The following is a 26896-nucleotide window of genomic DNA, read 5'->3' as shown; positions in this document are numbered from 1 at the left end:
GGTGTAACCGTTGCAATAACCCCTTATTTCATGAAGATGATCATAATTTATTATTTGTTAATTATCGTACATTCATTTAATACAAGTATTTTAACATCAACCACTGAGTGTTAGTTTGGACAGTCCATCAAAGCGTAAGAGGACAAACCTGTACGAAGTGGAAAAACTCGTTCTATCTATTTGCACTTCTACAAGCAACACTTTGATTAAACAATGTGAAAGTATGTCAGTACGTCTTACCAAAAGGCTACTTTCGATATATTAAAATTCAGCTTGATAGTGAGGCCTAGAGAACACAAATAAAAGAAATGAATAAACATGTCATTCAGTTTCCTTTGTTTGTGTCCTCTAAGCCTCACTGCCAAGCTGAATTTTGATACATCGAAAACAGTCTATTGTTTCCCTCTCACATCAAATAAAAAGCAAGTTTCTTAAAAAAAAAGACTAAAATATAATGCAAAAATTTCCGATCAATGACAGTAAACTAGAAGCCTCAGTTTTTCCATAAGAGCGCTTGACACTCTAACTGTTCCTTCATACTCTACGTTTCAGTAAACGCGTTTCTAACGCTACTCGTCTGTAGGTTGCCCCTTGACGCCTACCTCGAGCCCAGTCTCTTCAAAAGGCCCTTTTCCCGCAGCCATAGTCTCTTGAGTAGGCAATGTTTCTTCTCTGGTACATTCGGTTTCCGCGTTAGAGTTGGTGCTTTCCTCAAGTGGTTTCTCTTCAGAAATTTCTACACGGTCTTCCTCGCCTTCTTTGACATGACCTGTCTCCTCTGTCTCTGCTCCCTGCGCTTGACCAGTCTCTTCAAAAGGCCCTTTACCCGCAGCCATAGTTTCTTGAGTAGGCAAAGCTTCTTCTTTGGTGCATTCAGTTTCCATGTTAGGGTTGGCGCTTTCCTGAAGTGGCGTCCTTTCAGACAATTCTTCATCGTCTTCCTCGCCTTCTTTGACCAGACTTCTCTCCTCTGTCTCTGCTCCCTGCGCTTGACCAGTCTCTTCAAAAGGTCCTTTTCCTGCAGCCATGGTTTCTTGAGTAGGCAAAGCCTCTTCTTTGGTACATTCGGTTTCTGCTTTAGAGCTGGCGCTTTCCTGAAGTGGCGTCCCCTCAGACAGTCCTTCATGGTCTTCCTCGCCTTCTTTGACTAGACCTCTCTCCTCTGTCGCTGTTCCTTGCGCTTGACCAGTCTCTTCAAAAGGCCCTTTACCTGCAGCCATGGTTTCTTGAGTAGGCAAAGCTTGTTCTTCGGTACATTCGCTTTCTACGTTCGAACTGGCGCTTTCTTGAAGTGGTTTTCCTTCTATAACCTCTTCACGGTCTTCCTCGCCTTCCATGACTTGACTTGTCTCCACTGTCTCTGTTCCTTGCCCCTTACCAGGCCCTTGTGTCTCCTGAATGGGCTGCTCTTCTCTCTCGTTCCTCTGCTCTTCAATGCCGATCTTTGGTTTCTCACTGGGTGGGTCCTCAGTTTCTTGCACCGGTTTCCCTTCAGAGAATTCTTCAACGTGTTGCAGACTTTCATTTTCTGTCTGCAGAGTATCAGCGGTACTATTCTCTTGGTTAAACGATTCTTGTACCGGTTGTCCTTTTAGCTCTTCATCTTCGCTTAAATCAAGAGATTTCCTTGGATTTGGTGTTTCTTGGACAGGCTTTCCTGCTTCTTTGGCCAATTCAAGGCCGCTTTCTCCAGAGAATTTTATGTCATAGTTAGCAACTCTTCCAGATTCCTGGCCCAGAATTGGTGAAGTTGGTGACATCGTATTTTGAACAGGCGTTTTTTCAGACACAGGACTACGTATTTGTATGTTTTGAGTTGCTGTCTTTCCCGATGACGAAGAGTTTCCTAAGAAAATGCAAAAGCACAAGAAAAAAATTAAACACGTTGAAGCGAATGAAAGTGATCTTCGAAGCTACTCAACAACTTAAGTAGTTTGAAGCCAAGAAAAGCAAGACAAATCTGAGGCGCAAACTTATGCAATGCTGAACAAAATTTTAACTCAAACCTTCTCATAGAAAAACCCGAAAATGCCTAAAATTTGAAAACCAGAAAGTAGAAATATAAACTTACCTGGATTTGCAATCACACTTGCATGATTTCCAACAGCGACATTAACTTGCTCCACATTTGAAAAGTTCAAATTGATATTTGCTTTAAATCAGGAAAAAAATTGACAGCGTTAAAATAACACGGTACTATCACGCAAACAGGCTAAAACTGTTTGATTTGTTTCTAAGGAAATGGAATTTCGTTAATCGAGAAAATATTTTAGAATGGGCAGACGCTTTCAATCACACTACATGCAGGTTTACATTAGCGAAGATTAAAAGCACCCGTGTGTTATTGTTCAGGGGTGATTACAAGGCCAAAAAATACAACTGTTTTATGGGCGAATCTTTGCTGACGTCATTGTTTACATTTTTCCTCATTAACTGAACATACGACTTTGCGCATAGAAGGCATCATGCTAGACACGATTTGACTACAAACATTTAAAGAGCTTGTGAAACTTTGTAATTGGTGAAATGTTTGGCTCTTTGGCTGTAATATTCGAGGAGAAATTGGCTTTCAACAGCTGCAAAATGTCTGGGTGGCAAGTTCATACATTCTTTGTAGAATGTCGAGTTTTTAAACCCGCGTCGCACAAAAAGTATTCAATACATCGGGCTCAAATTCCTTGGGACAGTTAATCGTGCTGTGCCCTTACAATATTCAGAACTAATGTTTCTGTAGCCCCATCAGAAACTGTATCGCTTATGCTAATGAGACATACTGCAAACAAAGATTCTCCTATTGTGGGCTTTTTAAATCACCACCCCCAACTCCCCCCCCCCCCTACCCCCCATGCCCACCCTTACGACAGATTTCTCCATTAAAATGGGTGTTTCCCTCCAGCTGGTCTTAAGCAAACGTACAAAATATCATTCAGGAAGTATCAAAGGTTTGTGATGAAAGCCTTACAAATGACACAAAACAATATGAGTACTTACTAACAGTGGCGGGACTGTTCTCATCCTGAAAAGTTAAAATATAACACTTTTAAACAGCCGTGTATGTGTATATACACTGACGAAATTCCGAGCAAAATGGATAACAGTGTATGCATGAGCTGCCCCAAATATCTTTGTCTGATGTGCCACTTCTTCTTTTTCCTTTTCGTCTTTTATTTTTATTTACGTTTTGTTAGTTTTAATTTCTTTCTCTTCTATGTATATTTTTTACTATTGCAAACAATGTGAAGTAGCTGTGTTGTATTCTAAGTTGTGTAAGTGGATGTATTGTAATGTTTGTTGCGTAAGTATTGTAGTGTTAGTAATGTAACTGGTTGTACTGTATAAAAGTAAAAGTTTATTATTAAAAAAAAATAAATTAACCAGCCACTCGAGACATTTTGGTGCCATAGTAAATTGAAACACCGGATTACTTGAAAACACCTTTCTAACAGCCATGCAATTTTAAAAGAGCATTGAAGTATTTTAGTTTGAACTACGGAATGTTAAATATGGAAAGTCCGTCAGCTGTTAGCTGGCTTGTACTTAATATACATGTACACGTTGGAAAAAATAAACAGAATTGTGTCATTGTCTAGAGAGAGAAACAAACAATCTCTCGGGGTACACAAATGAACGATTTACATATAAAGGGGAGGAATGTGCAATGTACGTGCTACTTACGCTTTTAACACTTGGATGAAATGGAAAAGTCCAGCCAAGGCAATCTTTCTCATTCATGTAGTCCACGATAACCTAAAGAAGGATCCTCGCTTTTTAATTCCATTTTTTCAGCGAGAAGGAGGCACTGTCGCCCAATGGTTAGCACACTCGATCGAGTTATCTCGTTTCGAGCCCTGGGGTTAAGACATTTGAGTCTCACAGTACTTCCTCGGGGTATAACTAGATATCGGATTTAATACTGGGGAGCGGGGTAAAACAAACCCGTAGGCGATTCATGCTAAGGAAGCCCCGATAAGTTCCGGAGTGATCAGACACTGACCTGAATGCAGACTTAACCTTTATATCGTTTTTTTTTTTTTAATGAAGTTAGCTAATTCCTAGCTGCACTAGATCAAATACAAACAATTTCCACTGAGCTAGAAGGCTGCGCAGGAGCGAAGACACATCCATACTGTTGCCGGTTAGCTTGTTAGCAGTTTTCAGGTTCCTCCAACCCCCCCCCCTCCCCCCCCCCAAAAAAAAAGGCCCCTCCAGATTTGCCAATGACGGTCTATGTTGAATATGGCAATTATGAGTAATAACATCTGACGAAGTCAGGCAGCTAGTATTTAGCATACATTACTGACGGCTTTCATTCAAACGAAGGGTGGACGGACGTCTCCAAGTAACTTTAAAAAGGCAAAAAAGTCAAATGCGCACCTTCCAGTAGTTTGGCGTAACTCTTGCTGCCGTCAGCGTCCTTCGATTACCGAAAAGATACACACCACAACGTGCACGAGAGAGCGCCACACATAGACGGTTCTTCTCCGACAAAAATCCAATCTTTTTGTTTTCGCCTCGGACCAAAGAAATAAGAATTATGTCATTTTCTTGACCCTGTAAAACAACAAAGATAAAGTATTTTGAGTAAGTATATTTTCTGAATAGGTAAGTGCTCTGTTTCCAAGCGTCTAAAGAGGTGAAGAAAGGGAGAACACAGGCAGGTCATGTTCAGTTCCTCGGTTTGGAGTTCAAACTCCTGTCAAACTTAAATACTGTAGATACACTTCAAACAGGCTTACTGACCAGTTGAACGGAAACGTTTTGGAGACCGTCACAGCTTGACAGTTTGGGTGCAGCAGGTACATGAGCAAAAAAGAGTCGAACCTCCCGTAAGCGGCCACCTAAAACGTCATGCCTAGCAGGTCGCTTACGGGAGGTGGTCGCTTACGAGAGCTTAGACTTTACTGGGTCACAATTTTGCCTCATTAGCATAAGTTAACTGCGTGAGTGAGACTTAATCCATGTTTTAAATGTTTTATTCACGTGAAAAGTCGATTTTGAGAAAAAAATCGGGTACTTCCCATAGAGAAATTGCCGTCTCTTGTACCATCCAGTGATGCGATAATGTTAGAACACCTTATTATCCAATTTTCCCTCTATTATCTGTCAAGTGGTCGCTTATTGAGAGACTAAAAGCAAAAGAAAATTTCAAATTTTTAGCTCTAAGTGGTCGCGGTCGCTAACGACAAGTTCCAAATATAGTAATTTGGCTTGGTAACTTTTGGTATTTAGGAAAACTGGTTGCTGAGGAGAGGTGGTCGCAACCGGAGGTTTGACTGTAGTTGTTTTTATCAGCCATCTAAAAATCAAAGATCTCCCAGGCCCGTCCGCTTTCTTTCCGGACACCAAAAGGACAGATCGCAGTTTCCCTGCTATGGGGTTGTCCGTATTACGGAAGCAGTGATTGTAAGAATTCTGGGTCTGTTCTTGGAACCAACCGAGCTGTCTGTAAAAGTGCTCGTAGGAATAATAATGGTTCTGACTATAATAATGATGATGATGACGAAAGTGATGATGGTGGTGGTGGTGGTGGTGAGGGGGATGGTGATGGTGATGATGCTGATGGCTATGGTGGTAGTGGTGATGGTGGTGATGATGATGATGATGATGAAGGTGTTTGGTGGTGATAATGATAATGATTACAATAACGTCTTTTCTAGTGTGTTTCACTGGTGCTTAAATAAATCGAGATATTTAACATATCATAATCAACGCCCTCGCTATACGATTAAAACTAAAAATAGTTAATTAAAAACATGTTTGTCTACCTGAAAACTGTCAATCGTAGTCACTTGAATCTTACTTAGCCCCTCCACATTCGACGATTTAAAACGTTCGATTATTTCTGTGACCTGAAAATAAATAATCAACTTTCCCAATTACAAAATCCCTGGTCTGCAGTGTAGCCTTTTGTCCCTTTATAGAGAGTTCAAGACGCTTCTCTGATACTAACGATGGTCTTTGGACTCATCGAAGAGAGCCATAAGTGGGTCTTGTACCATTAGTTATTATATGGATAGCTCCGGCGTGAGTGGGCAAGACTGATGAACTAAATCCAGCGCTGTGATTGGCTGCCCGAACAGGCTCGATGTCGCTATCTTGCCTGCTTGGGACTACCCGCTGTTTCCCGCAAGAAAAATTTTTCCCGAAAGCCATATTGTAAATCCTCTCTTGCCAACCTTGTTCGGTCAAGATGGCTGGATATTGGCCTCGTTCTCTTTTTCGAGTTTATGGACCTCAACTCCGCTGGTCTCGCTCCATAAACACGCAAAAAAAAAAGACTTTGGCCAACATCCTGCCATCTTGACCTCATGCATGGTCAATAACCCATATATATATATCGGAACTGCAACAGTATGGTTCCTTTCCCAAGACAAGTATAAAATAGAAGCATAATCCTTTTATCTACCCCAAAGCATAACACTATACACTTGCCTGTCCGCGATATGCGCAAAGCACGGTGATTTTAGATGGATCAACTCTCCCCTTTTGACAGAACGTTTTTGCAACTTCTGTGATTTCCCTGGCTTCATGAGGATTTCGCTTGCTGTGATCGTCTGATGTACTCTCAGAACTTGTGTGTTCACAGAAATACATGCTTTTCACGACACAATCTGGCAGCTCATTGTCGCCAACTTGCTGCAAAAATATGACGATGGGATTTGATATATCAAACGCGAAAGACCGTGTTTGACCACATTTCCAAACACCGAGAAGAGAGTTGAAAATACGACGCGCAGCGAAGTATTTTTGACGAACTTCCAGGTGTTTGGAAATGTGGTCAAACACTGTCTTGAGTGTTCGATATATCTTTTCAATGGAGACTAAAACTAAGGAGAAAACGGAGAAATAAAATCGTTAAAATATATGTCAATTAGTATATTTTTTTATATCCAAACACCGTCACGGTCATGATTTCCTTTGTTTAAACTTGATGAATTATTCATGAGTTTGAGAACTACATTTACCCACTGTAATCTTGCCAATTCAATTTCAATACTGCGAAAAAAATAATGGCACATGTATAATCATAAAGTAACGTCACTATGTCTGCTCTAGCCTGTGGTGCATTTGTTCAGACATCAACCTCAGCAAAAATAACTAAATTTTACATCAAGATATCAGGAAAGTGTCTAGACTAGTGTCTTATCATCTAACAACAACACGACAAACTAACCGTACACACACGCAGTTCGTCCACCGGCATACAGCTTCCTCTATCTGAGTGCTTTCATGTTAAACTTTTGTAGTTTTAGGTCTTTCAGGTACATAGGCTTGCTCTGAATTCATGATAAACTGACCACCTCTAAACAGTAACTGAACTTGACAAATTCAAGAGCAGTTTCCTTTTTTGCTGACTTAAATTCTTTTTTTTTTCCAGACCGATAAAGAGATGATTAAAACACAGGTTGTTCGTGATACATAACATAACAGTTATTTTTACCTTGGAGCGAAAAACTCACGATTTATAAACATTATGTATTTACCTCGAAATTTGTTTTTAGTTCCTTGTAAATATCCAACTTTTGGAGCAATTCAACAAGCTCTTCTCTCATTCGTGCTTGAAACCCAAGTCGCTTTAAAGGCACGCCACAGTTGGAAAGCCTCTCAAACATGGAGATATCAAGGTTGTTATTCGTTCTGAGTCTTTTGCTTTGTACCAGAGGTCTCAATTGCTCGTGGTCACCAATCATGATAAGATGTTGAACAGATGATGGTATAACAGCCACAAGCTGTCCTTCAAGTATCTCAGCAGCTTCCTCTACAATCATAACTGATGGCTTTAATTCCGCTGAAAATAAGTCAAACTGGAATCAGAGAGAAGATGGGCAACAATGCAAAAAATGCGTCACAGTTTAGTTCAGGTATAGTCTCAGTAAATTCCCTTTTCTCACCCCATACGTGGGTACGACCATCCTATTGCTTGGGAAGGTGATACTGTCCACTTTGTTTTCGCACGAAACTTTGAGTACTCCTAGCTTCTCCTAATCAATTCATTCATTTTGATAAACGTTTACGGGTAAGGGTGTGTATATATCTTAATAATAATGATATAATGGGTATCCGTCGGTCTCGAAAGACTACGGATACGCGCTGTGTGTGTTAGTATTGGCTCTAGTACAGCGTCAAGTGTGACTGGTCTGGTCGATTCGGGAGTGACAGTCTCTCTCACATTGGGTGCAGGTGTAGTCTGATGCTGGTCTGTCTCCCTGGCTTCGGGCCTTCCTTCTCTGTCTCTTTGTTTTGCTCTGTTGTGCAAGTGACTCTTCGTACTGGGAGAGGCCTTTCTTCATTGTCTGCATCCATGTTGTTCGCTCTATGGCTATGGCTTCCCAGGAGTTGGTGTCCATGTCCATGGCTTTCAGACCCTCCTTGCAGATGTCTTTGTAACGCAAATATATTTTACATTTTACAATTCTATGGACGTACATATTTGAGGATGGGAGTTGAATCAAAGGTGAGCGCTTAATTGAGAAAAATACTGCGTATTGGGTGTTATTTAAATCAAGTTAACTACGCGGAAATGAAGCAAACAAAAACAAAAACAAACAGCAGGTTTGTTGGCTTACCAAGAAGATTTGCCCTCATTGCTGCACCGGTCACTGTCATGCCAATGACGTCATAGTTCCGCATCACATCGATATCATGTTTGTTCCTCAACAATTCGTACTCTTGGTGTTTCTGTTGACAAAACAGATCTTTCAAACTCTCTTATTAGAGCAATTTTTAATTGAGTGTCGTAAAACCAAACCAATTTGAAAGTAATCACTCTAGCAAATCACAATTAGGACACAACCAATACAATGAGCCAATCAAAATTCAAAGTAATTACACGTAGCTGACGTAAAGCGCGGGAAAACGCGTGAGAGCGAGATCACGATTGGTTTTGGTTTTACTTCTGATTGGATGAAAAAAGGGCGCGAGCTTTTAAGCCAATCGCATAGCATAGTGATGCAAAACCAATTACTTTTTGACACTCAAATGAAAACTGCTTCAATGCAAAATATTACTAAGTAGGCTAGCATAAGTGTACAGTCAAGGCTCTTAAATAAGATCAGCAAAGGAACAGCGTCTGCATCATGGAGGTTGTCTGTATTAAAACTGCCTTTACCTGCACGTTTGCTTTGCTCGCTTCAATGAATTCAGCACTGGCTTTTTCAATATGCAAGCTTTGTAGAGCATACACAAGCTGAATCTTCTCACGTGGATTAAGAACCCCAAGGTTCTTGTCATCCAAGGTAATTCTGAAAGATTCCACTCCTACAAACAAAATGGCGCGTGAGGGTGAATTAAAAAGACCATACTGTGGCTTTATACAACATCAGTTTCTCAGAGATAGATATGGCCTGTTTTGGAGATATGTTATTTTATCACTTACAATTTCGGGTTTAGACTCAGAGTGGAAGACGACTATAACCATTGCAGTATAATTTGGGACAGAGCACTTATCTTTTTCCCTAGTTTCGTTAGACATTTTCGAAGTGCCCAAACTACAAAGCAGATTAAATTTTCTTCTTTTGATTCAAGTTAACTCAGGTTCAAAATAAACAAGACTTGCCGGGCACATTTAGTAGTAACACTGGAATATGGCAGCATATCGAAAAGTATCACAATAGGTGCATTTATTAGAACAGGGGTGGCGTGCTTAATGGAATTGGGGTACTTCTGAGCAAAGACCTTGCAGACAGGGGAGTGCCAATAGCTGTTATTACAGTTATCAACAGTTTGACATACAAACAAGGCAAAAGGGTCAATTCTGCTTGGTACTGACTCTTCTACCTCGTTTTAAACAAAAGTATATGACCGCGGCCTCAACTGCAATAACAGCTATTAGAATAAAGAATTTAAATCATTTACATCATTAAGACTTCTATGTATATCTATGTATACTCTTGCACACAATCTCCAGTTTAGGAGCTTGGGCATCTTGAAAGGTTTAGCCTAATTTTTTGAAAATTTGTTGTTTGTAATCCGTGTTAATCTTGACCATCTTTAACCATCCTTGCTCCGTTATGGTTTAATGTTGTCTACTCGGTGTTAAACTATCTTAGTAAACTTTTATTTTCAGGTTTCCTTCAATTTAAAAGTAATTTTGTGCGAGGCCAAGATAACTCAAAATACAAGGAACTGGAATTATATTGAGGTACCTTAATGAGGACTGAATAAGCTCAAACTCACTTCTCTTATCAATGCGAATCAGTTTGCGCTCTCCAGTTGAGTATTCTCCAGTTGTGTTCTGTATGACGGGGGCATCTTTCGTATCATCCACAGGAAGTTCATATTCCAAGGTTGAAAACAGTCGTTCATCTTCTTCCGTAGAAGGCTCTCTTAGGTCGTCAGGATTTTCCTGCCCTTGTTCTCCTTTCTTCTTCCTCTTACTGCTCCCAGCTGGACTAAGGCCAACATATTCAATCATATCACAAATCAGAAAGAATCATTTTGAGAATATATTTCTTAGGTCTAGTCAAAATATAAACAAACGGATACAACACAAAACGAAAGAAAAAGGGCTTGTAGCACGAGCAAAGACGAACCTACAGATTGCATATCTGATGAAAGTGGACAGAGGCCACCAAAACTTCAGAGGAAAATCAGATCGGATTAAAAATCCTTAAAAGTGTCTAAAAATGTCTAAAATGTCAGTCACATCAACAATACAACATACAATTCCAACACATCTTTAGGTTTGTCCTTTTATTTCCTTCAGCCAAATAATAATTTTGTGATGCACTACCTGGTATTTTTTGTCTTTCCACCACTGTTGTCAGATGCAGAAAGGGTCCGTGTTGATCTCTTCTCAGATAATCTCCTGGCAAACTGATCAAATTCATCCTGTGATGGAAGCCAGTCTTCCAGTGCCTTTTTAGCAAACCCTGTATTTACACAAAATCAATGGTTTTAACTACGAGCAAATAAAATCCTTTAAGCCTATAAAAAAATCGATTTTGTGTTACAGATTTTGAATTTTCAGAAGCATACTTAGTTAGACAATGAGCGGTTAAAGTTTACACCAAGGGAAAAAATCCTTGTACCTTCCAAGTGGGATTTATTTGAGCCAACTACATTTCTCTCCGTAATTAACTTCTCCACCTCCGCCTGTTCATTCGATGTTCTTTCGACATTCGTCAGGAGCTCCTTGATTTGACTTTCAGATGCTGTCTTCACAGGAAAAAAAAAAACGGTCTTAATCACAGTAAATGCAAGTACATAATAAGAAAATTGGAATCCGGATTTTTTTTCGCACCAGGCTAAAATGATTCTAATATATTTGCTGTCTACTAAGAATTTAGGATACTTACGTTCCTAAGAGCTTCTTGTTTTCGTATTTAGACGTGATACCTTCCTTATATACAAGAAACATAGTTACGACAAAAAAGTAGGAATACAGCTCGCACTTCCATTTCACTGTCGTTCGTCTCTTGCAACGGACTTAGGCCCAGTCCCCGCTACGCCGGAGGAATTTGAAAACGCAACAATCACCAGTCATTTTGAATTCGAGTTTGAGGAAAACTTGGGCAGGGAAAAATCACCGTGGCGCCATCGTTTTCGAAAAGCTCCGTTTTCAAAATATTTTCGGTTGACACTAAAACAAAAAGCCGGCTTTTTCAAATTTATCCGGTTTGAAGAGCGTTTTCGAGACGGATTAGTGTGGACGATAGGCCTAACCGTGGAAATAAAGCTGGGTTTTTCAAATTCCTCCAGAGTAGTGTGGATGCTGCCTTAGTTTTGTATTTCTTCACCATGGTGTAAGTTATTCATAAGGTCAAGTTCCTTCAGCCTGGCACCAACCTTGACACTGATCATAAGGCCTCTACCCGGCCCCCTACTTTCGAGCAGGAGGTACAAGCAGCTTACGTGGTTGGGGAGCATTAAACGCGATTTCTTAGTTTTGCGATTACAATTCATCAGTCTTGATGCAATTTTATTTACCTCTTCACCACCATATTGCACTAAAGATACATGTACAGACCATGTAGGCGTCATAAACTCTTACTGCACTATATTACATAGTTTCGATCGGAGTACTCTCTTCACTTCATTCCAGTTCACCGCTTGCTGAACCTTTCATTCAATGTCTCACTGGTTCAAGTAATATATCAAACCCTGGAGACATGGCCGTTTTCACACTGGAGACGGATAATCCGTCTGCTACATTTTCCGTCTGTAGCAGACGGATTATCCGTCTCTAGTGTGAAAATGGCCAGTGTTTCATCGGGATAATCGGCACATCGAAACACCGAGAAGAGAGTTGAAAATACGACGCGCAGAGGAGTATTTTTGACGAAATTCGAGGTGTTTGGATAGTCCATGAAACACTGTCTCGAATGTTTGATATATCTTCTCAATCGAAACAAAAACTAAGGGGTAAACGGAGAAGTAAAATCATACCAAGTCTATGCTAATTAAGACCGGGCATCTAACCTCCTTCACGGTTGTGATTTTCTTTGTTTTAACTTGATCAATTATTAATGAGTTTGAGAAGGAGATACCAAACACGACCCTCAATCCAACGAGACCTGGTGTTCATTGTAAAGGCACTCAGAGACAGGCTCATATTATTGATGAAAGTACTGTCTAAACAAAGTGGTTACACTGAAATAACAATGCGGGAATTAATGGAAGTTGTCACACATAATACTAAGACGTGTGACTGAGGGGCTATCTCCACGATTCACAAGAACAGTGTATTACACATTAACTGCAAATACCTCCAAGAAAATCTTTGCATTGAAAACACTGGAACGTTTAACTTTATCGTAAGCCTCCTTCACTTGATCTTGTATTTTCTCTAGTTGCACTTTCAGCTTTGTTTTTTGCGTGTTTAGAGGTTCTGGCCACACCCTGCCCACCTTTAAGAATATGAACACACTTCATCATTCAGTATCTGAGGACATAATTTTTTATGCAAATCAAATGTAATTTTTGGTCAATGAATGATAAATCAAATTGTACATTGAATAACGCTACCAAGAGAGGACCTACCTCCCCCCTGGTGGGTTGGTCTCCCAGCGCCCGATAACAATATTATAAAATTCATTAATTATTATTTATGATAAAAGACTTTCCTTATTTCGTTACTTCAAATAGAAAATTGAAATATGACAATGTAAGTAGAGTGCACAACAGAAGACTTGTTTGATTGCGGCAGCTTCTTACAATTTTTTATTAGACCTGCTCATACCATTTGCGCCTCCCCCCTCCCCCAGTCCACCTTATTGCCACCACCTTTCGAGATTTCGGTCTCAACCTCTCGCTACACTATAACAAACCTAGTAGGGTTTGTAAGCGGCATTTTCTACTCTTACCTTTGACAATAAGCGGTCTCTCAATTTATTTGAACTTGACTGTCCTCCAACACGAACAATACTAGGTGATGAATCTAAGCACATCTCCAGGAAATGGTCTAATGCATTGTTCTTATAGGTGACAACCTATCAATATACAAGCTGTATATAGTTGCTGTAACAAATTATACACCATTAACAGAAATGGTATTTAATTCATCTTGGTTAAGTTTAGTTTATGGCTGAAGAGATCTTTTCACATGCTTCTGCTCGAAAATGAATTCTGAACAATCATGTACACAGTACATTACATGACTTGTACAGCTGTATGCATGCTACATGTCATTAATAACAGTCAAATCACTACTTATGACCACCCACATAAGTAATAAACTCTAGCTATGAATATCTTTGTGAAATTTTCACTCAAAACTCATGATCAGCAAATAAAATCTCACAATGTAAACAACTGCTCCTGCCAGCAGCTGCGACCACCTTAAGGAATTACCAGCACTTAAAGAAAAAGAACATTGCCAATATGCATTGTTGAGAAAGATCTTCAATTTAAAGTGCAAGGTCAAGTGGTTGTATTTACATGTACCTGTGACTCAAGATAGTTTACTAGGCAAAGTTTGAGGGAATACTATCGTCTGACCCAAAATGCAGTGAACAACTACCACTTAAATGCCATTTGTGTTTGATCTCAAAAGTACAGTTCTTTTGAGAGCAGTTGTAATGCATACAGACAGATAAATATTTTGATGGCATACTACTCTTTGGCCAGCAAATTGTTTCCCTTGCTGCAAGAGAGAGAGATTTCTTCCCAACAAAAGATTCGTAAGTAAGATTATTCTCTGCTTTTGAAAGTGGTCAATGCTTACCAAGATAGGTCCAAACGTTTTTGGAACACACATTGATAATAAAAGACGGACAAGTATCACACCTACGAAGGATTTTCCAGTTCCTGGTGGACCCTACATGCAAGATAGAGAAAATATAAATGAATTTAGAAGTTAGGTCTACTGCAGACGTCATTTAAAATTAATTTTAGAAAACTTTTATGAAGTAAATATTATCAGAACAGTCATTTAGCTCAAGAGATTTTTAAGTAACAAAGATTCATATACTCTTTACACTGTCTTGCATCTTGACATAGTCACTTACTCAGTATTTTGTACTTAACTTAGAATATAATTAATATGCAAGGTTTTAAGAGAATCCATTGCAAACTCATGAAAAGAAATGGGATCCCAAACTTGCCATGCAATTTTTACAATGAAATGTATGCCAGGTAACAAATGTTGCCCCAGCCCCAGTACTGGTAAAAATTGGCAAGTTTGGCCACTAAATTTTTATGAGTGTGCATAGTTACTAAATTTGGCATGATAAATCAAGTGGAATAAAAAAAAAAAAAAAAGAAAAAACAGGAAAGCGTGACATCAGTAAAGAAGTACTATTATAGTGTCCAACCAAATTGGTAATATGTCCAACAAAAATAGAGATTTCATGGGACACATGCATGTCCTGCAATGTAAGAAAAACTATTCCCAGCATTGTGTATGTGTACCTGAATCAAGGTTAGCTTGTTCTCAAATGCAAGCTCAACTGCCTCAAGTTGAGTGTCATCAAGCTTTTTTCCAACATTGCTGCACTTAAACTTTTCAAATTCTGTTAGAAATGAGTAGGTTGAAGACTGGTCTTCAGGTGGAGATAAGTCAGAGTCAGGTGGAAGTACAGGTTGGCCAGAGCTGGGTGGAGGTGGGTCAAATATGATTCCCCAGTCAGGAAGAGAGCTTATTTTCTCAATATAGTCTGCTTTTTCCTTAAAACCTGCCTCTGGATAAACCAGGAATTCTTTGAATGGTAGAGACTCTGAAAAATGAATGGTGCAGTATTAAGGACAAAATGGTATTTTGTAATCACACCTTACCCAATTCACACTCATTTCTCAGTAATATCTAAATTGTTCTTCCTAATCTATCATCAGCCACACAGACTCGTCATGTCCTCCATAATTGTGAATTACAGTAAATCTGATACAGTGAGAACACCAGCAAAGTCAATGAGTCATGTCAATAATCAGAGTGAAGTCAATTGAACAGTTGCTGTAATCTCAGTAATTATCGGTAAAATTTCAGCCCATTTAATTTCAGATCTCAGACAGATCCCAGCTACACGTGAAGATATCAGTTAAAAAAGAATTCTTCCTTGGAGCTGACAAGCCAACCTGACTTAAACCCCATCCATATCCTGTATCAGATTTGTGGTTGCAAAAGAACACACTATAAGTGTCTGTTAACTGCTGATAGACCCCAATTGTGTGTTACTACTTAATGGAGGCCTCATGTTTTGAAGGTGGTAGTCGAGGGCTTAGTTAGTCCCATTAAACTAGATGTATAATTTATATAATAGACCTTTGTGTTGCAATAAATCCATAGCTGGGGCAAAGGAAAGATAAAATGTCTGGCTTTCAACCATATATGCCTTTTCACCTATAACAAACAAATTGATAAATGAATAAAGATCATGGTGAATTTTAAGCTCGGTAATGAAACGTCAAAAGTGAACTGATCAACATGACACAAGCGTGGGACAAAGAAAAAAATCTGAGTCCCTGACAGGAATTGAACTCATGACCTCCCGAACACCAGGTGGCTGCACTATCCACTGAACTATGAGATCTCATGGAGAGAACTCATATGAACTCAGTTAAATGACCTTGCTCTCCATGAGTTCTCGTAGCTCAGTGGATAGAACACGCGCCCGGTGTTCAGGAGGTCATGTGTTCGATTCCTCTCCGGGACTCAGATTTTTTCTTTGTCCCACGCTTGTGGCATGTTGATCAGTTCACTTTTCACATTTCGACAAAAAAAATTTACAGGAAAAAGATGTCCATATTATGACCAGCAGACATTAACTAGGCCAGCCAACTAGTTTAGCAGTTGGTTGCTCACATATAAACTGCTTTGAGAAGAAGCCAACACATTTTAATATCTGCAAAATTATGTTCCATCAACTGTAATTATATCTGAACCAGATGAAATGAAACCATATAAAGTGCAAATTGCTTGGTAGCAAATTTTGACAAATGTAACTGACCTTTATCTGTAATTTCATGCATCTTCACAATAAACTCTGCTTCTGACAAGAGGTTTGTTTTTTCACGACAAAGGGTCACCCACACAACACTAGAATTTAGGATAAGCATTTCCATTAAATTAGTAATGATAACTACAACCATAGACAAATTGTATTGGGCAATTAATGTGCAAAAATATGAAATCATAACCGTAATACCTACAAAATAAGTGTCAGCACCCCCATCCCCCCTTTCAATGTTGGAAAATTGTAAAGTGCTGAAAGTGTTATGACATCATTGCACAGGGGTGGGGTAGGGCAAAATGCATAGAGAATGACGTTTTCCAACCCCTGTGACCAAGTTTGTAGGTTTCATGAAATACGAGCTCCAAGATGAGCGTTTGCCACGGAAATTACCCCTGCAGGTTTCAACCATTTACGAGATTATGACAGCTTCCTGGTTTATTCACTTTATTTGAAAATACTTTTTTTCGAAATACAATGTAACTCAACTGCCTTTTGAGATTTTCAATATATTTCTTTTGTAAACATTAGATAAAATGACTGATTAAATTTAAAAGAAAAGACTATTTTTTGTGCCCTTGATGGTGGGAAGTAACCTTAACCCTAGCACTTAATGTTTGGTTGACCAACCTTTGCTCATAATCCACTTTTTCCAGCATTGCCCAAACAGGTGGTTGAAATGTTTCATCAAATGAAATACAAAGTAAATTTCCATACCGAAGCCAATTTGTGGACCTATAGAAAAGATAAATAAGAATTGTAAACCTGGATGCATGCTTTTTCTCCAACAGACTAATATTAAATACAATTTTATTTAAATTTCTTCATAGGCATGTCATAGAGTAAGAAATATATTTATTACATCATCACTAATTATATAAGTTAGTTCACATTTTAACTATAAAAGTTGTGATTAATTACAATTATGGTAGTTTTCAGGTCTAACTTAATATTTTAATAATTGTAATTATGACACTATTGTCAATTATTATTCTAGAAATGGCAAAAAATGCTCACCCCCAGTCAATAGTTTCCTGAGAATCCAGCTTACATGTAAATTCTAATTGAATTGACATGGTAGTTGGAGAGTTTTCGCGATGCTTGGTGAGAAGACCTTTCAACGAAATCCTAAAAACAACATTCTAAATATTAATAACTTACAGTGGTAAGAATCTTTTAATTGATAATGATTAGAACTTCTTTTGATATCACAGTTAGTGCTTGATAGTATAACTGTGATTTCAGTGTTTTTAATTAAAGGAACAGTGTTTCAGCTGATTGTCAAAAGGTCTCTTTTACTAATTTCCATTCTATGTTTACTTACCTAATACCATAAACTATGGAGAAAAACTGGATGAAAAGATTCTAAGCTCAGAACAAAATAAGCTGATTTTTTGGGGGGAATTTGAAGAAGTGCAGGCTACGATTAAAAGAATAAATGAAGTGGATTGTAATACAGAAGTTCCTCATAATTATTTTATATTTTTTGACTGAATATCAAGAAATAAATCGCCACTGATAAAATTTTGAATCTTTTAGTCATCCTTCATCTGTTTAGATGCTGTAATTTTCTTAACCTTTGAAAACTCTTTGATGACTGTACTTCTTTTTTCTCTACATACTATTGCACAATATATAATATAAAAGCAAAGAGCTTGTAAAACTAAAGAAACCATTATTCTTTGGCACCTTATACACACTTCATGTGTAATACCGCATCACTATTTAATAGGTGCCCAGGAGACACATTTATATAAAGTGTATAATTATATACCCATTTCTCCTGGTATTGCACGATGGATAAGAAATTAACAAACATCAAGACATAAGTATTAAGCACATTTAGAATACTCTCTTCATATGTGATATGTACTGTAAGGTAAGGTAGGTAAAGTCTGCATGCGAGCCAAGTGGCCCATCAGGCCGGAGCTTATCCCGGTTTCTGTAGCATGAAGTGACTAAGAGTATTTCTACTCCCCCCTGGATGGGATGCTAGTCCATCGCAGGGTTACCCCCAGCATTAAGTTCGCCAGTACCCATTTATACACCTGGGTGGAGAGAGGCACTGTGAGAGTAAAGTGTCTTGCCCAAGAACACAACACAATGTCCCCGGCCAGGGCTCGAACCCGGACCGCTCAATCCGGAGACGAGCACACTAACCATGAGGCCACCGTGCCTACTGTAGGAGCATATAACCATTTAATATATAGAAACAACAACACTCACTTTTTTGGCCCATTTATTAAATTAATTTAAATTTATCTTCAGAACATAAAGAAAACTTATTCCAACCTGTACAACATCACATCTTTTGAATCGTACTCTCCTTTATTCGAAAAATCTGAGATTCCTTTCTTGATCTTGTGAAGGCATTCCTCTCTGAGAAGTTTAAAATAAGTATCCAAGTACTCCTTTTCTGATTCATACTTGCCCTCCTTTTTTATCACTGGCAAGATGTTTGTTTCAGAACCTTAAAACAAATGAAATCATTATTTAATAATTAATTACTTCTTACATTGCCAATGATGGACACAAACTTTAAAAAACGTATTACACAAATTATATAATGTCACTTGTAGGTCATCAGTACATTACATGACTCATGCATTTACGTGTTGGTGTGATCTCGGTAGAGATGGTAGTGAAACACATGATTTGTACGTGATCATTTTGGGTGTATCTGACATTTAAGATACTGGAAGCAAACATTTCTACTTATGGCATGGAAGGTGGTTGTACAGGGACGTCAAAGTACATTAAATACAGTTATATTGACTTACCACAGGTATCTCTTTGAATTTCTTCATTCACTGGTAACAATGGAAATTCTCCCCACGGTAAAGCTTCAAGATCTCCATGGGCTCCTGGAACCTTAATGGCAATGGTCAGAGATAATTTTTCCCAGAAATCTAAAGCAGCCTGCCCGTTACAGTTGCTTAACAAGCTTTCAGTAAGAACTTTTGCTATTGGCAACACTCTTGGACCAGAAGCTGGAGAAACACCAAGGACATGCACCAGAATGCTCTGAACCGTTTTGAAGGGTTGACTGAAAATAACAGAAGCAAACAAAACAGTCAGGTCTCTCCACATGTATGGTGGCCACCTTGGGGACAGAGAAAAGTGGATGTTGTAGAGAAGTGGCTGCTAAGGTAAGGTAAAGTCTGCATATATGAGCCAGGTGGCCCATCAGGTCCACATTGAACTTTTGACAATAATGCTGTTCTTTTGTTGGTAGCCACTGACGTAACATCACCATCAGATGTAAGTAAATTTGTATTGCTTGCTTTTTGACTTTTTTTTTCATTCTGCCACTACAGTATTAATTCTATTTCATCACCACTGCCACAGGGATCCCATGAGATTGCATCACGCATGCGCACGTCAGTGCTTATCGCTTCGCGCCGTCAGAAGGCAGCAAAAATTTTTGCTGAATGAAATTCTGAAAAATTCCTTTTGCACACTTCAGTTATGCTATCTGGAAGAACAAATCATCGACTGAAGGAACATGAGCGCTGACGACAGGGAAAAAACAGATTCCAGTGCCAACCCTTCCAGGACTGCGGAGAAAAACAGCTTGGCCGACATGGCGAGTGTTTTGCAAGGCTTACAAAGCTCACTAACACAGCTTGTCGAGGTTTCAAAAGCCCAAACCAAAGCTTTTAATAGCCTCAGAGAAGATATTCTCCTGCAACCCGATCCAGACGAAGAGATTGAGGAAGGCGCTTTGGATAAGACGTCCAATTCACTCGACTTAACTGCGGCCACAAATCAATTGCTCGACTCGAGCAACGGCCAAAGTCCAAAGCCCGCTCACTCTGACTCAGGGTCAAAGAACGACCTTCTAGACAGCCTGACTCAGGCGCTATTGTCAACTAGCAGAAAGTCCCCTGATATTGAGGGGAAAATTGCCACACTTGTTGACAATATTCTGACTGGAGAACTGTCTCAAGATTCAGTGAAAGAGAGAGGCGAGAAATATCCTCCACCTGCAAATTGCAAATATCTCACACCGACCCTGGTGAATGAAGAAATCTGGGATTTATTGACTAGAAAGAACAGGTCAGTGGATCTGGCTTTTCAACGTGTTCAGGAACTGATTATTTCTGGGTTATCCTCACTCTTAATTCTAGCCGACCGGCTATTCAAAGATGTTCAGAGCGCGAAAACTGTGAACACGCGTGAAATCTTAACACACGTGATGGATAGCATTGCACTCTTCGGACATGCAAACTGGAAGCTTAACATGAAACGCCGGGAGCTCATCAAGCCAGACCTTAACCCACCTTACACTAGACTGTGTAAAGAGGAAATAAAACCCTCAACAAAGCTGTTTGGCGACGATTTATCCAAACACCTCAAAGAAATGTCTGACGTAAAACGTGCCGGACAACAAATGCAGAAAGCGACCAGCGGTTCAGCCTTTACTAATAAGGCCTCGAGCTCCAAGGCACCACGTTTGAAGCCTTATGACTGACCATCAAATCGTCTGAATACATTCAAACGCCGTCCTTTTTTAGGGCACGGCCGAGCAGCAACCCATCAGACAAAGATGAACAAGACCTCCCCAAAGTCCCAGTAGAACAACAGGTAAGGGAAATAGATTCCACCACAAATATTAATTTAGAGGACCTGCACAAAAGTGTTGAAAATTTCAAAGCAGGGCACGTGAAACACCATTTGCCATTGTGGGAATCATTGACTAATGACCCCATTATTTTGGATGCCATAAAGCATCACCATATAGAGTTTGAGGCTGAGTTCCCGAAGCAGATGGCCAGGCCTAACAAAATCCATTTCTCACCAGTGGAAATCAATATCATTGATGCAGAAATTGCTAAACTTGTGAGTAAGGAAATTCTTACATTGGTGAACAATACACCTGATAGTTTTATTTCAAATATTTTCATTCAACCTAAAAAGGATGGTACTCACAGGATGATACTTAATTTGAAACCACTCAATGAATTTGTTGATTACCATCATTTTAAAATGGATACGTTCCGAACTGCCCTCAAGCTCATCCGACCTGGATGCTTTATGGCATCAGTAGATCTCAAAGATGCTTACTATTCTATCCCCATAGCAGAGGAGGACAGGAAATTCCTTATGTTTGAATGGAAAGGGAAATACTACCAATTCACATGCCTACCTAACGGCTTGTCCTCTGCCCCAAGGATTTTCACAAAAATCCTTAAGCCAGTTTATGCACATCTACGTTCTAATGGACATACATGTATGGGGCACATTGATGATTCCCTTCTCATTGGTCAGACTTTTTACTCATGTCAACGAAATGTATTTGATACTGTCAGTTTGTTTACCAAACTTGGCTTCACTGTACACCCTGTGAAGTCTGTGCTCCAATCCCTACAAAAAATAGATTTTTTGGGTTTTGTGCTGGACAGTATCACCATGATGGTAACTCTCAATGAGTCTAAAGCCATGAAGGTCAAATCTGCTTGTGAAAATTTGCTCCTTCAAAAGACAGCCACTATCCGTAGTGTTGCTCAGGTCATAGGCTTCCTTGTTTCCAGTTTCACAGCAGTAGAATTTGCAGAAATGCATTACAGGCATTTGGAGCTTGACAAAATTTGTGCACTCCGTGATAACAAGGGGAATTTTGACGCCATTATGACCCTGTCTACCCCATCTAGGACAGAACTGACTTGGTGGGTAAATAATGTCCCACATTCCTCTAAAGCTATTAGCCATGGAAACCCTGACCTTATGCTCACCACTGATGCATCTAATCTGGGTTGGGGAGCTGTCTGTGGAAATAACTCCACTGGGGGACTTTGGAGTCTTGAGGAACAAAGAAACCACATTAACTATCTTGAACTGAAAGCAGTACTACTGGGTCTACAATCCCTTTGTAGTGTTATTAATGGGAAACACATTCTTGTTCAATCTGATAACACTACTACTGTGTCATATATCAATGCAATGGGGGGTATCAAATCAATTCCATGTAATGACATGGCAACCATTATATGGGAATGGTGCATACAATGCAACTTCTGGCTAAGTGCCACTCATATCCCAGGGTCTGATAACATTGAAGCTGACAAGGAATCAAGAGCACTAAGGGACACGACAGAATGGTCCTTGTCGCAGGAGGCCTTTAAGGCCATACATGATCGGTGGAGTCCATTTGACATTGACTTGTTTGCCTCCAGACTTAATTTTAAGGTCCCTCAATATGTCTCATGGAGACCTGACCCTGGAGCACAGCTTATTAATGCTTTTTTCATGGACTGGAAACCTCATTACTTTTATGCTTTCCCACCCTTTAGTGTCATTGCAAACTGCCTGCAGAAGATTGAACAAGACCAATCAACAGCACTCCTCATTGCTCCACTCTGGACAACACAACCCTGGTTTACACTTCTACTGAACCTTCTAACAGACTACCCCCTAGTACTTCCCCAGTCGGACACTCTTCTAGTCCAGCCTCACAGCAATGCAGTCCATCCTCTCAGCAAGCAGTTGCAACTGATAGCTTGCAAAGTATCAGGGAATCCTTGTGCTAGCGAGCTATGTCAAGCAAAGCTACCAACATCATCTTGCAGTCTTGGTCTGCTGGTACCCAAAAACAATATGCCCCTTATCTCAAGAAGTGGCATGACTTTTGTTCTAAACGAGAAGTTAATTCATACAATCCACCTTTGAACACAGTGCTAGATTTCCTAGTCAGTCTGCATGAACAAGGATTGTCATACACAACTATAAACACTGCAAGAAGTGCACTATCTGCTGTCATTCTTCCCACAGACAATGTGAACATAGGGAGCCATCCCATCGTCTCCCGCTTCATGAAAGGCACCTACAAGAACAACCCACCAATGCCACGGTACCACACTACATGGGATGTAAACCTAGTCCTTTCTTATTTGTCATCGTTGTCCAAACCAACGGAGTCAAGGCTAAAATCCTTGACTCTAAAACTGACAATGTTAATTGCACTTGTATCTGCACAAAGAGGACAAAGTCTCCACATGTTAGACATCCAGTTTATGAAAGAAGGGGATAACTTTTTTGAGTTCGCCCTACCAGAGCACACAAAACAAAGTAGACCTGGATACAAGGTACCTTCAGTGCTTTTACAAGCCTATCCTGAAGATTAATCTCTCTGTGTTTTTACTCATTTGCAAGAATATCTACAGAGAACAAAACCACTAAGAGGTACTGAAACAAAGCTTTTTCTTGGTCATGTGAAACCACATCACCGGGCCTCTAAAGATACCATATCAAGGTGGATTTGTTCTGTAATGGCAGATGCTGGTGTTGATGTTAACACCTTCAAACCTCACAGTACCAGGGCGGCAGCTGCATCGAAAGCGAAAAATGTATCTGTTCCAATCAAGGAAATTCTAGATACTGCTGGTTGGTCTTCGGAGAGAACATTTGATAGATTCTACAACAAGCCCTTCCAAGGGAATGGTGGTTTTGCCACTTCTGTGTTGCACATTGATTAGCTAGAATGCACTTTACAAAACCATAGACTGTGGGTGTCGACAGTTTGCATGTTGTCATGTCTGCCCATATGCATGTAACATTTGTTGTTCTCTTATTCAGACCTATTGTACACACATAGGTACTATGTTATGATTAAATTTCCGTTTGTTTTACATTATTTCTCATGTGAATGTCTGGGCTTTGAAGTCTCATGGGATCCCTGTGGCAGTGGTGACAAAATAGAATTGAAAAATTAAACGAGACTTACCTGTAAGTTGAAGTTTGATTGGAATTCTATGAGTCACCTACTGCAACAAGGGGATCACATGCCCACCCTGTTACATTTGATCCCCGCCCATAGCATGGTGTTCAATTACACCCTGTTACCTTAACACAGCGGTCATACACCAACCACAGCAACAGAAGGGACTTGCTGCATTTATGCACTTCTGGACAACATTCACATTCGAGCTTCAAAAACTGACGTGTGCATGCGTGATGCAATCTCATGTGATCCCCTTGTTGCAGTAGGTGACTCATAGAATTCCAATCAAACTTCAACTTACAGGTAAGTCTCGTTTAATTTTTCAATTTTTCCATAAAGTGTTTCTTGAACATCAAAGACAATAAAAACCTCATACAGCATATCAAGCATTGGCGTGAATTATATATTTGTCCTGTTAACATTGAGAGGAAATAGTTCTTAACTCGATCATGTAAATTTTTAAAACTCAAGAGTTACTAGGCCCTTTCCGTATTCTTGGTACTGGACTTGAACTAGCTTGCAACTGCATGAGGCTAATGCTGGGAGTCTTTTCAAATGTAAATGAGGTTCATCTCTTTTTTTATGATATTCCCCCTGCATGAGCCTCCCTTGCATGATAGGTCCAGCTCACTACAGAGAATACCAAAATAGCCGGTTCCCATGGTAGCTTGAATGTCATGTAATAATATAAATGCTGATGCATGTTTTATGTTAAGTTAAAATTTACTTTAGTTACCAGTTTGTAAATAGAGAGGTTAAATCACTGAGTGTTCAATAAATCAATCAATCTCCATTAAATTTTGTTTGCAAAACTAATACCTGCTACAACTTCCTTTTGCTGTGTTCTCAACAAAGATAGGAAAAATTGATTTGAAGAATGCACTCTCTGTAAATTGTTGTACAATCTTTTCAACAACTGGTGGAATTTTCCCCTGAGAGCTGGAACATATCTCTTCAATAATGTACAAGACATTCTCGCTCATGATCTGGTTGTCACTTGTATCCTTTGAAAGCTGAAGAATGTAATCCCAAGCAGCGTGACACCTATAACAGAAGCATGGAAAATGTTTAAACAAGTAATATTAAGTTTCATGATCTGTACTTTCACTCTTTTATGACATATTAATAAATGAAATCTGTTATTAATAATAATTGTTATATAGCTCGCGTTTTTCCCGTTATGTACAGCACGCCCATTCATAGGCTAGTTCATGGTCACATGACATCTAACAATGAAACTCTTTCCTGCCAAATGCCATGAGTGGGCAACATTGCAAAAACTATGATGTCAAATGGGAAACAGTTCACTGTTACCCACAAAATGTTGACCGCCGTTGCACATCATTTATCAGTAAAGTGATTATTTGTTTTCCACCGGTTTGACCCATTTGTTTTGCTATAATAACAAATCACATAATGACTGGTCCCTTGGGCAACGGTGAATTTTGTTACCCTCAAATCTCAATGTTTTCCCCCACTTCGTCTCGGGAAACATTGAGATTCTCGGGAAACAAAATTCACTGTTTCCCTTGGGACCAGTCATTAAGTGTCAATTGTTCACTGCACAATAATCTTCCTGATATTATAACTGAGTTACAATTCAGTTTTACTTTTTTACCTCATTATCCCAGTTACTGCAGCAGTTGAGCCATCATCTTGTAATAGCTTTAGCATGTAATCCAAAAACACTTCAATTTCACTCTCGCATAAATGGTAACAGCTGAAAAAGAGCAATTAAAGAAAAAGCTGAGTACATGAATAGCTGAGGATGGAGCTACAAACCAACAAAGAAGTGACAATAAACCCCAAGCGGGGGGGGGGGGGTTAACTTAATATATATTAATGTTAATGTGCTAAATAAGGTATGGTAGTGTAGTCAATCCTTCTTAAAAATACTGTACACAGTTAAATCACACCCATTTCCATACATCATAGATATCAAATAAAAGTTCAATGTATTTCACTTACCATATTACATCTGTTTCCAGGGTTGTTTCCGTTTCTCTCTGAAGTCTTGTAACCTCAACAATGTCACCCACTTTAACAGGGAATCCCGAGCTGAAACTGTTCTTCTCATTGGCTTGAAGGTCAATAATAAGTTCTCGCTCCTCTTCCACCAAAACCCAAGCGTTCTGCTCTGTTCTTCGAACAACAACACCTTGTAACTTGACATCATCTTCACCAAACAGATCAGAAATAGCTGGCCTGCTTTTACAACTTGCATGTAGATCAGAAAAATTGTTAATGTTAGTTTCTGAAGGTTTTGCGAAACGTTCAAGTTCATCAAAAAACTGTGTTATGGTTTTTCGCGATAATTTAAACTCTTCTGATATTTTTTTGCCAACAAATTCCCTGATTACTTTTTCACGGTATTGGTACGTTTCATGGAGCTGTTGAAGCTTGTAGTCAGTTTTGCCTTGCCATTTTGCTGGTACTGTTACCTCAGTTAAGAATTTCTCACATCCTTGCAAAAATTCATTACGTATCAGACCATCTTTGCAGAACTTTTTCAGTATTTCTTTTACGTTCCCACATTCAGCGGCCATCGCTCTTGAAACTCTTCGACACTTCCGGGATGGCTTCCGGGATTGTTTGTATCAATTTTGTCTTGAGGGAGGGGTAGGTTGAAATCCTCCACTCGTCCTCGAAAATTCGCGAATGCATTTTCTCTCATTATAGTGCATTCCAAAGTTATTCTTCCCCCAGAGAGGAAAAGAAGCTCCATCATTTTTATAAAAAAAAGAGTGAAAAGGTACCTTGTACCTAACAATCGTCTCTACCCCTGTTAGAT

General features: G+C 39.4%; 2 protein-coding genes across 3 annotated transcripts; one reads left to right on the top strand and one right to left on the bottom strand.

The window, feature by feature from the left end:
* Window positions 1-23: 23 nt before the first annotated feature.
* On the bottom strand, window positions 24-26657 carry LOC145467886 (uncharacterized). Of its 2 annotated transcripts, XM_081451501.1 has the most exons (26): window positions 26074-26657; window positions 25724-25825; window positions 24925-25149; window positions 19166-19431; window positions 18678-18855; window positions 17403-17513; window positions 17016-17120; window positions 16383-16471; window positions 15698-15775; window positions 14851-15155; window positions 14165-14257; window positions 13305-13430; window positions 12708-12848; window positions 11031-11157; window positions 10733-10871; window positions 10177-10391; window positions 9110-9258; window positions 8568-8679; window positions 7485-7789; window positions 6433-6636; window positions 5766-5849; window positions 4375-4551; window positions 3676-3747; window positions 2992-3016; window positions 2072-2152; window positions 24-1846 (listed from the first exon to the last, which is right to left on the bottom strand). In XM_081451501.1, exons 1-26 carry the CDS (start codon window positions 26649-26651, stop codon window positions 570-572), a joined length of 5364 nt encoding a protein of 1787 aa, XP_081307627.1. In that variant the 5' UTR covers window positions 26652-26657; the 3' UTR covers window positions 24-569. The 2 variants fall into 2 exon arrangements, with proteins under 2 accessions (XP_081307627.1, XP_081307628.1); XM_081451502.1 differs by lacking the exon at window positions 17016-17120.
* Window positions 19471-21877, top strand: LOC145467986 (uncharacterized). The gene has a single exon (XM_081451645.1). The coding sequence runs from the start codon at window positions 19891-19893 to the stop codon at window positions 20857-20859; it is 969 nt and encodes a 322-aa protein (XP_081307771.1). The 5' UTR covers window positions 19471-19890; the 3' UTR covers window positions 20860-21877.
* Window positions 26658-26896: the final 239 nt, after the last annotated feature.

The sequence above is a fragment of the Orbicella franksi genome, chromosome 14 (genome assembly GCF_964199315.1).
Source record: "Orbicella franksi chromosome 14, jaOrbFran1.1, whole genome shotgun sequence".
NCBI classification, from domain to species: Eukaryota; Metazoa; Cnidaria; class Anthozoa; order Scleractinia; family Merulinidae; genus Orbicella; species Orbicella franksi.
This window is presented reverse-complemented; position numbering and strand designations above follow the sequence as displayed.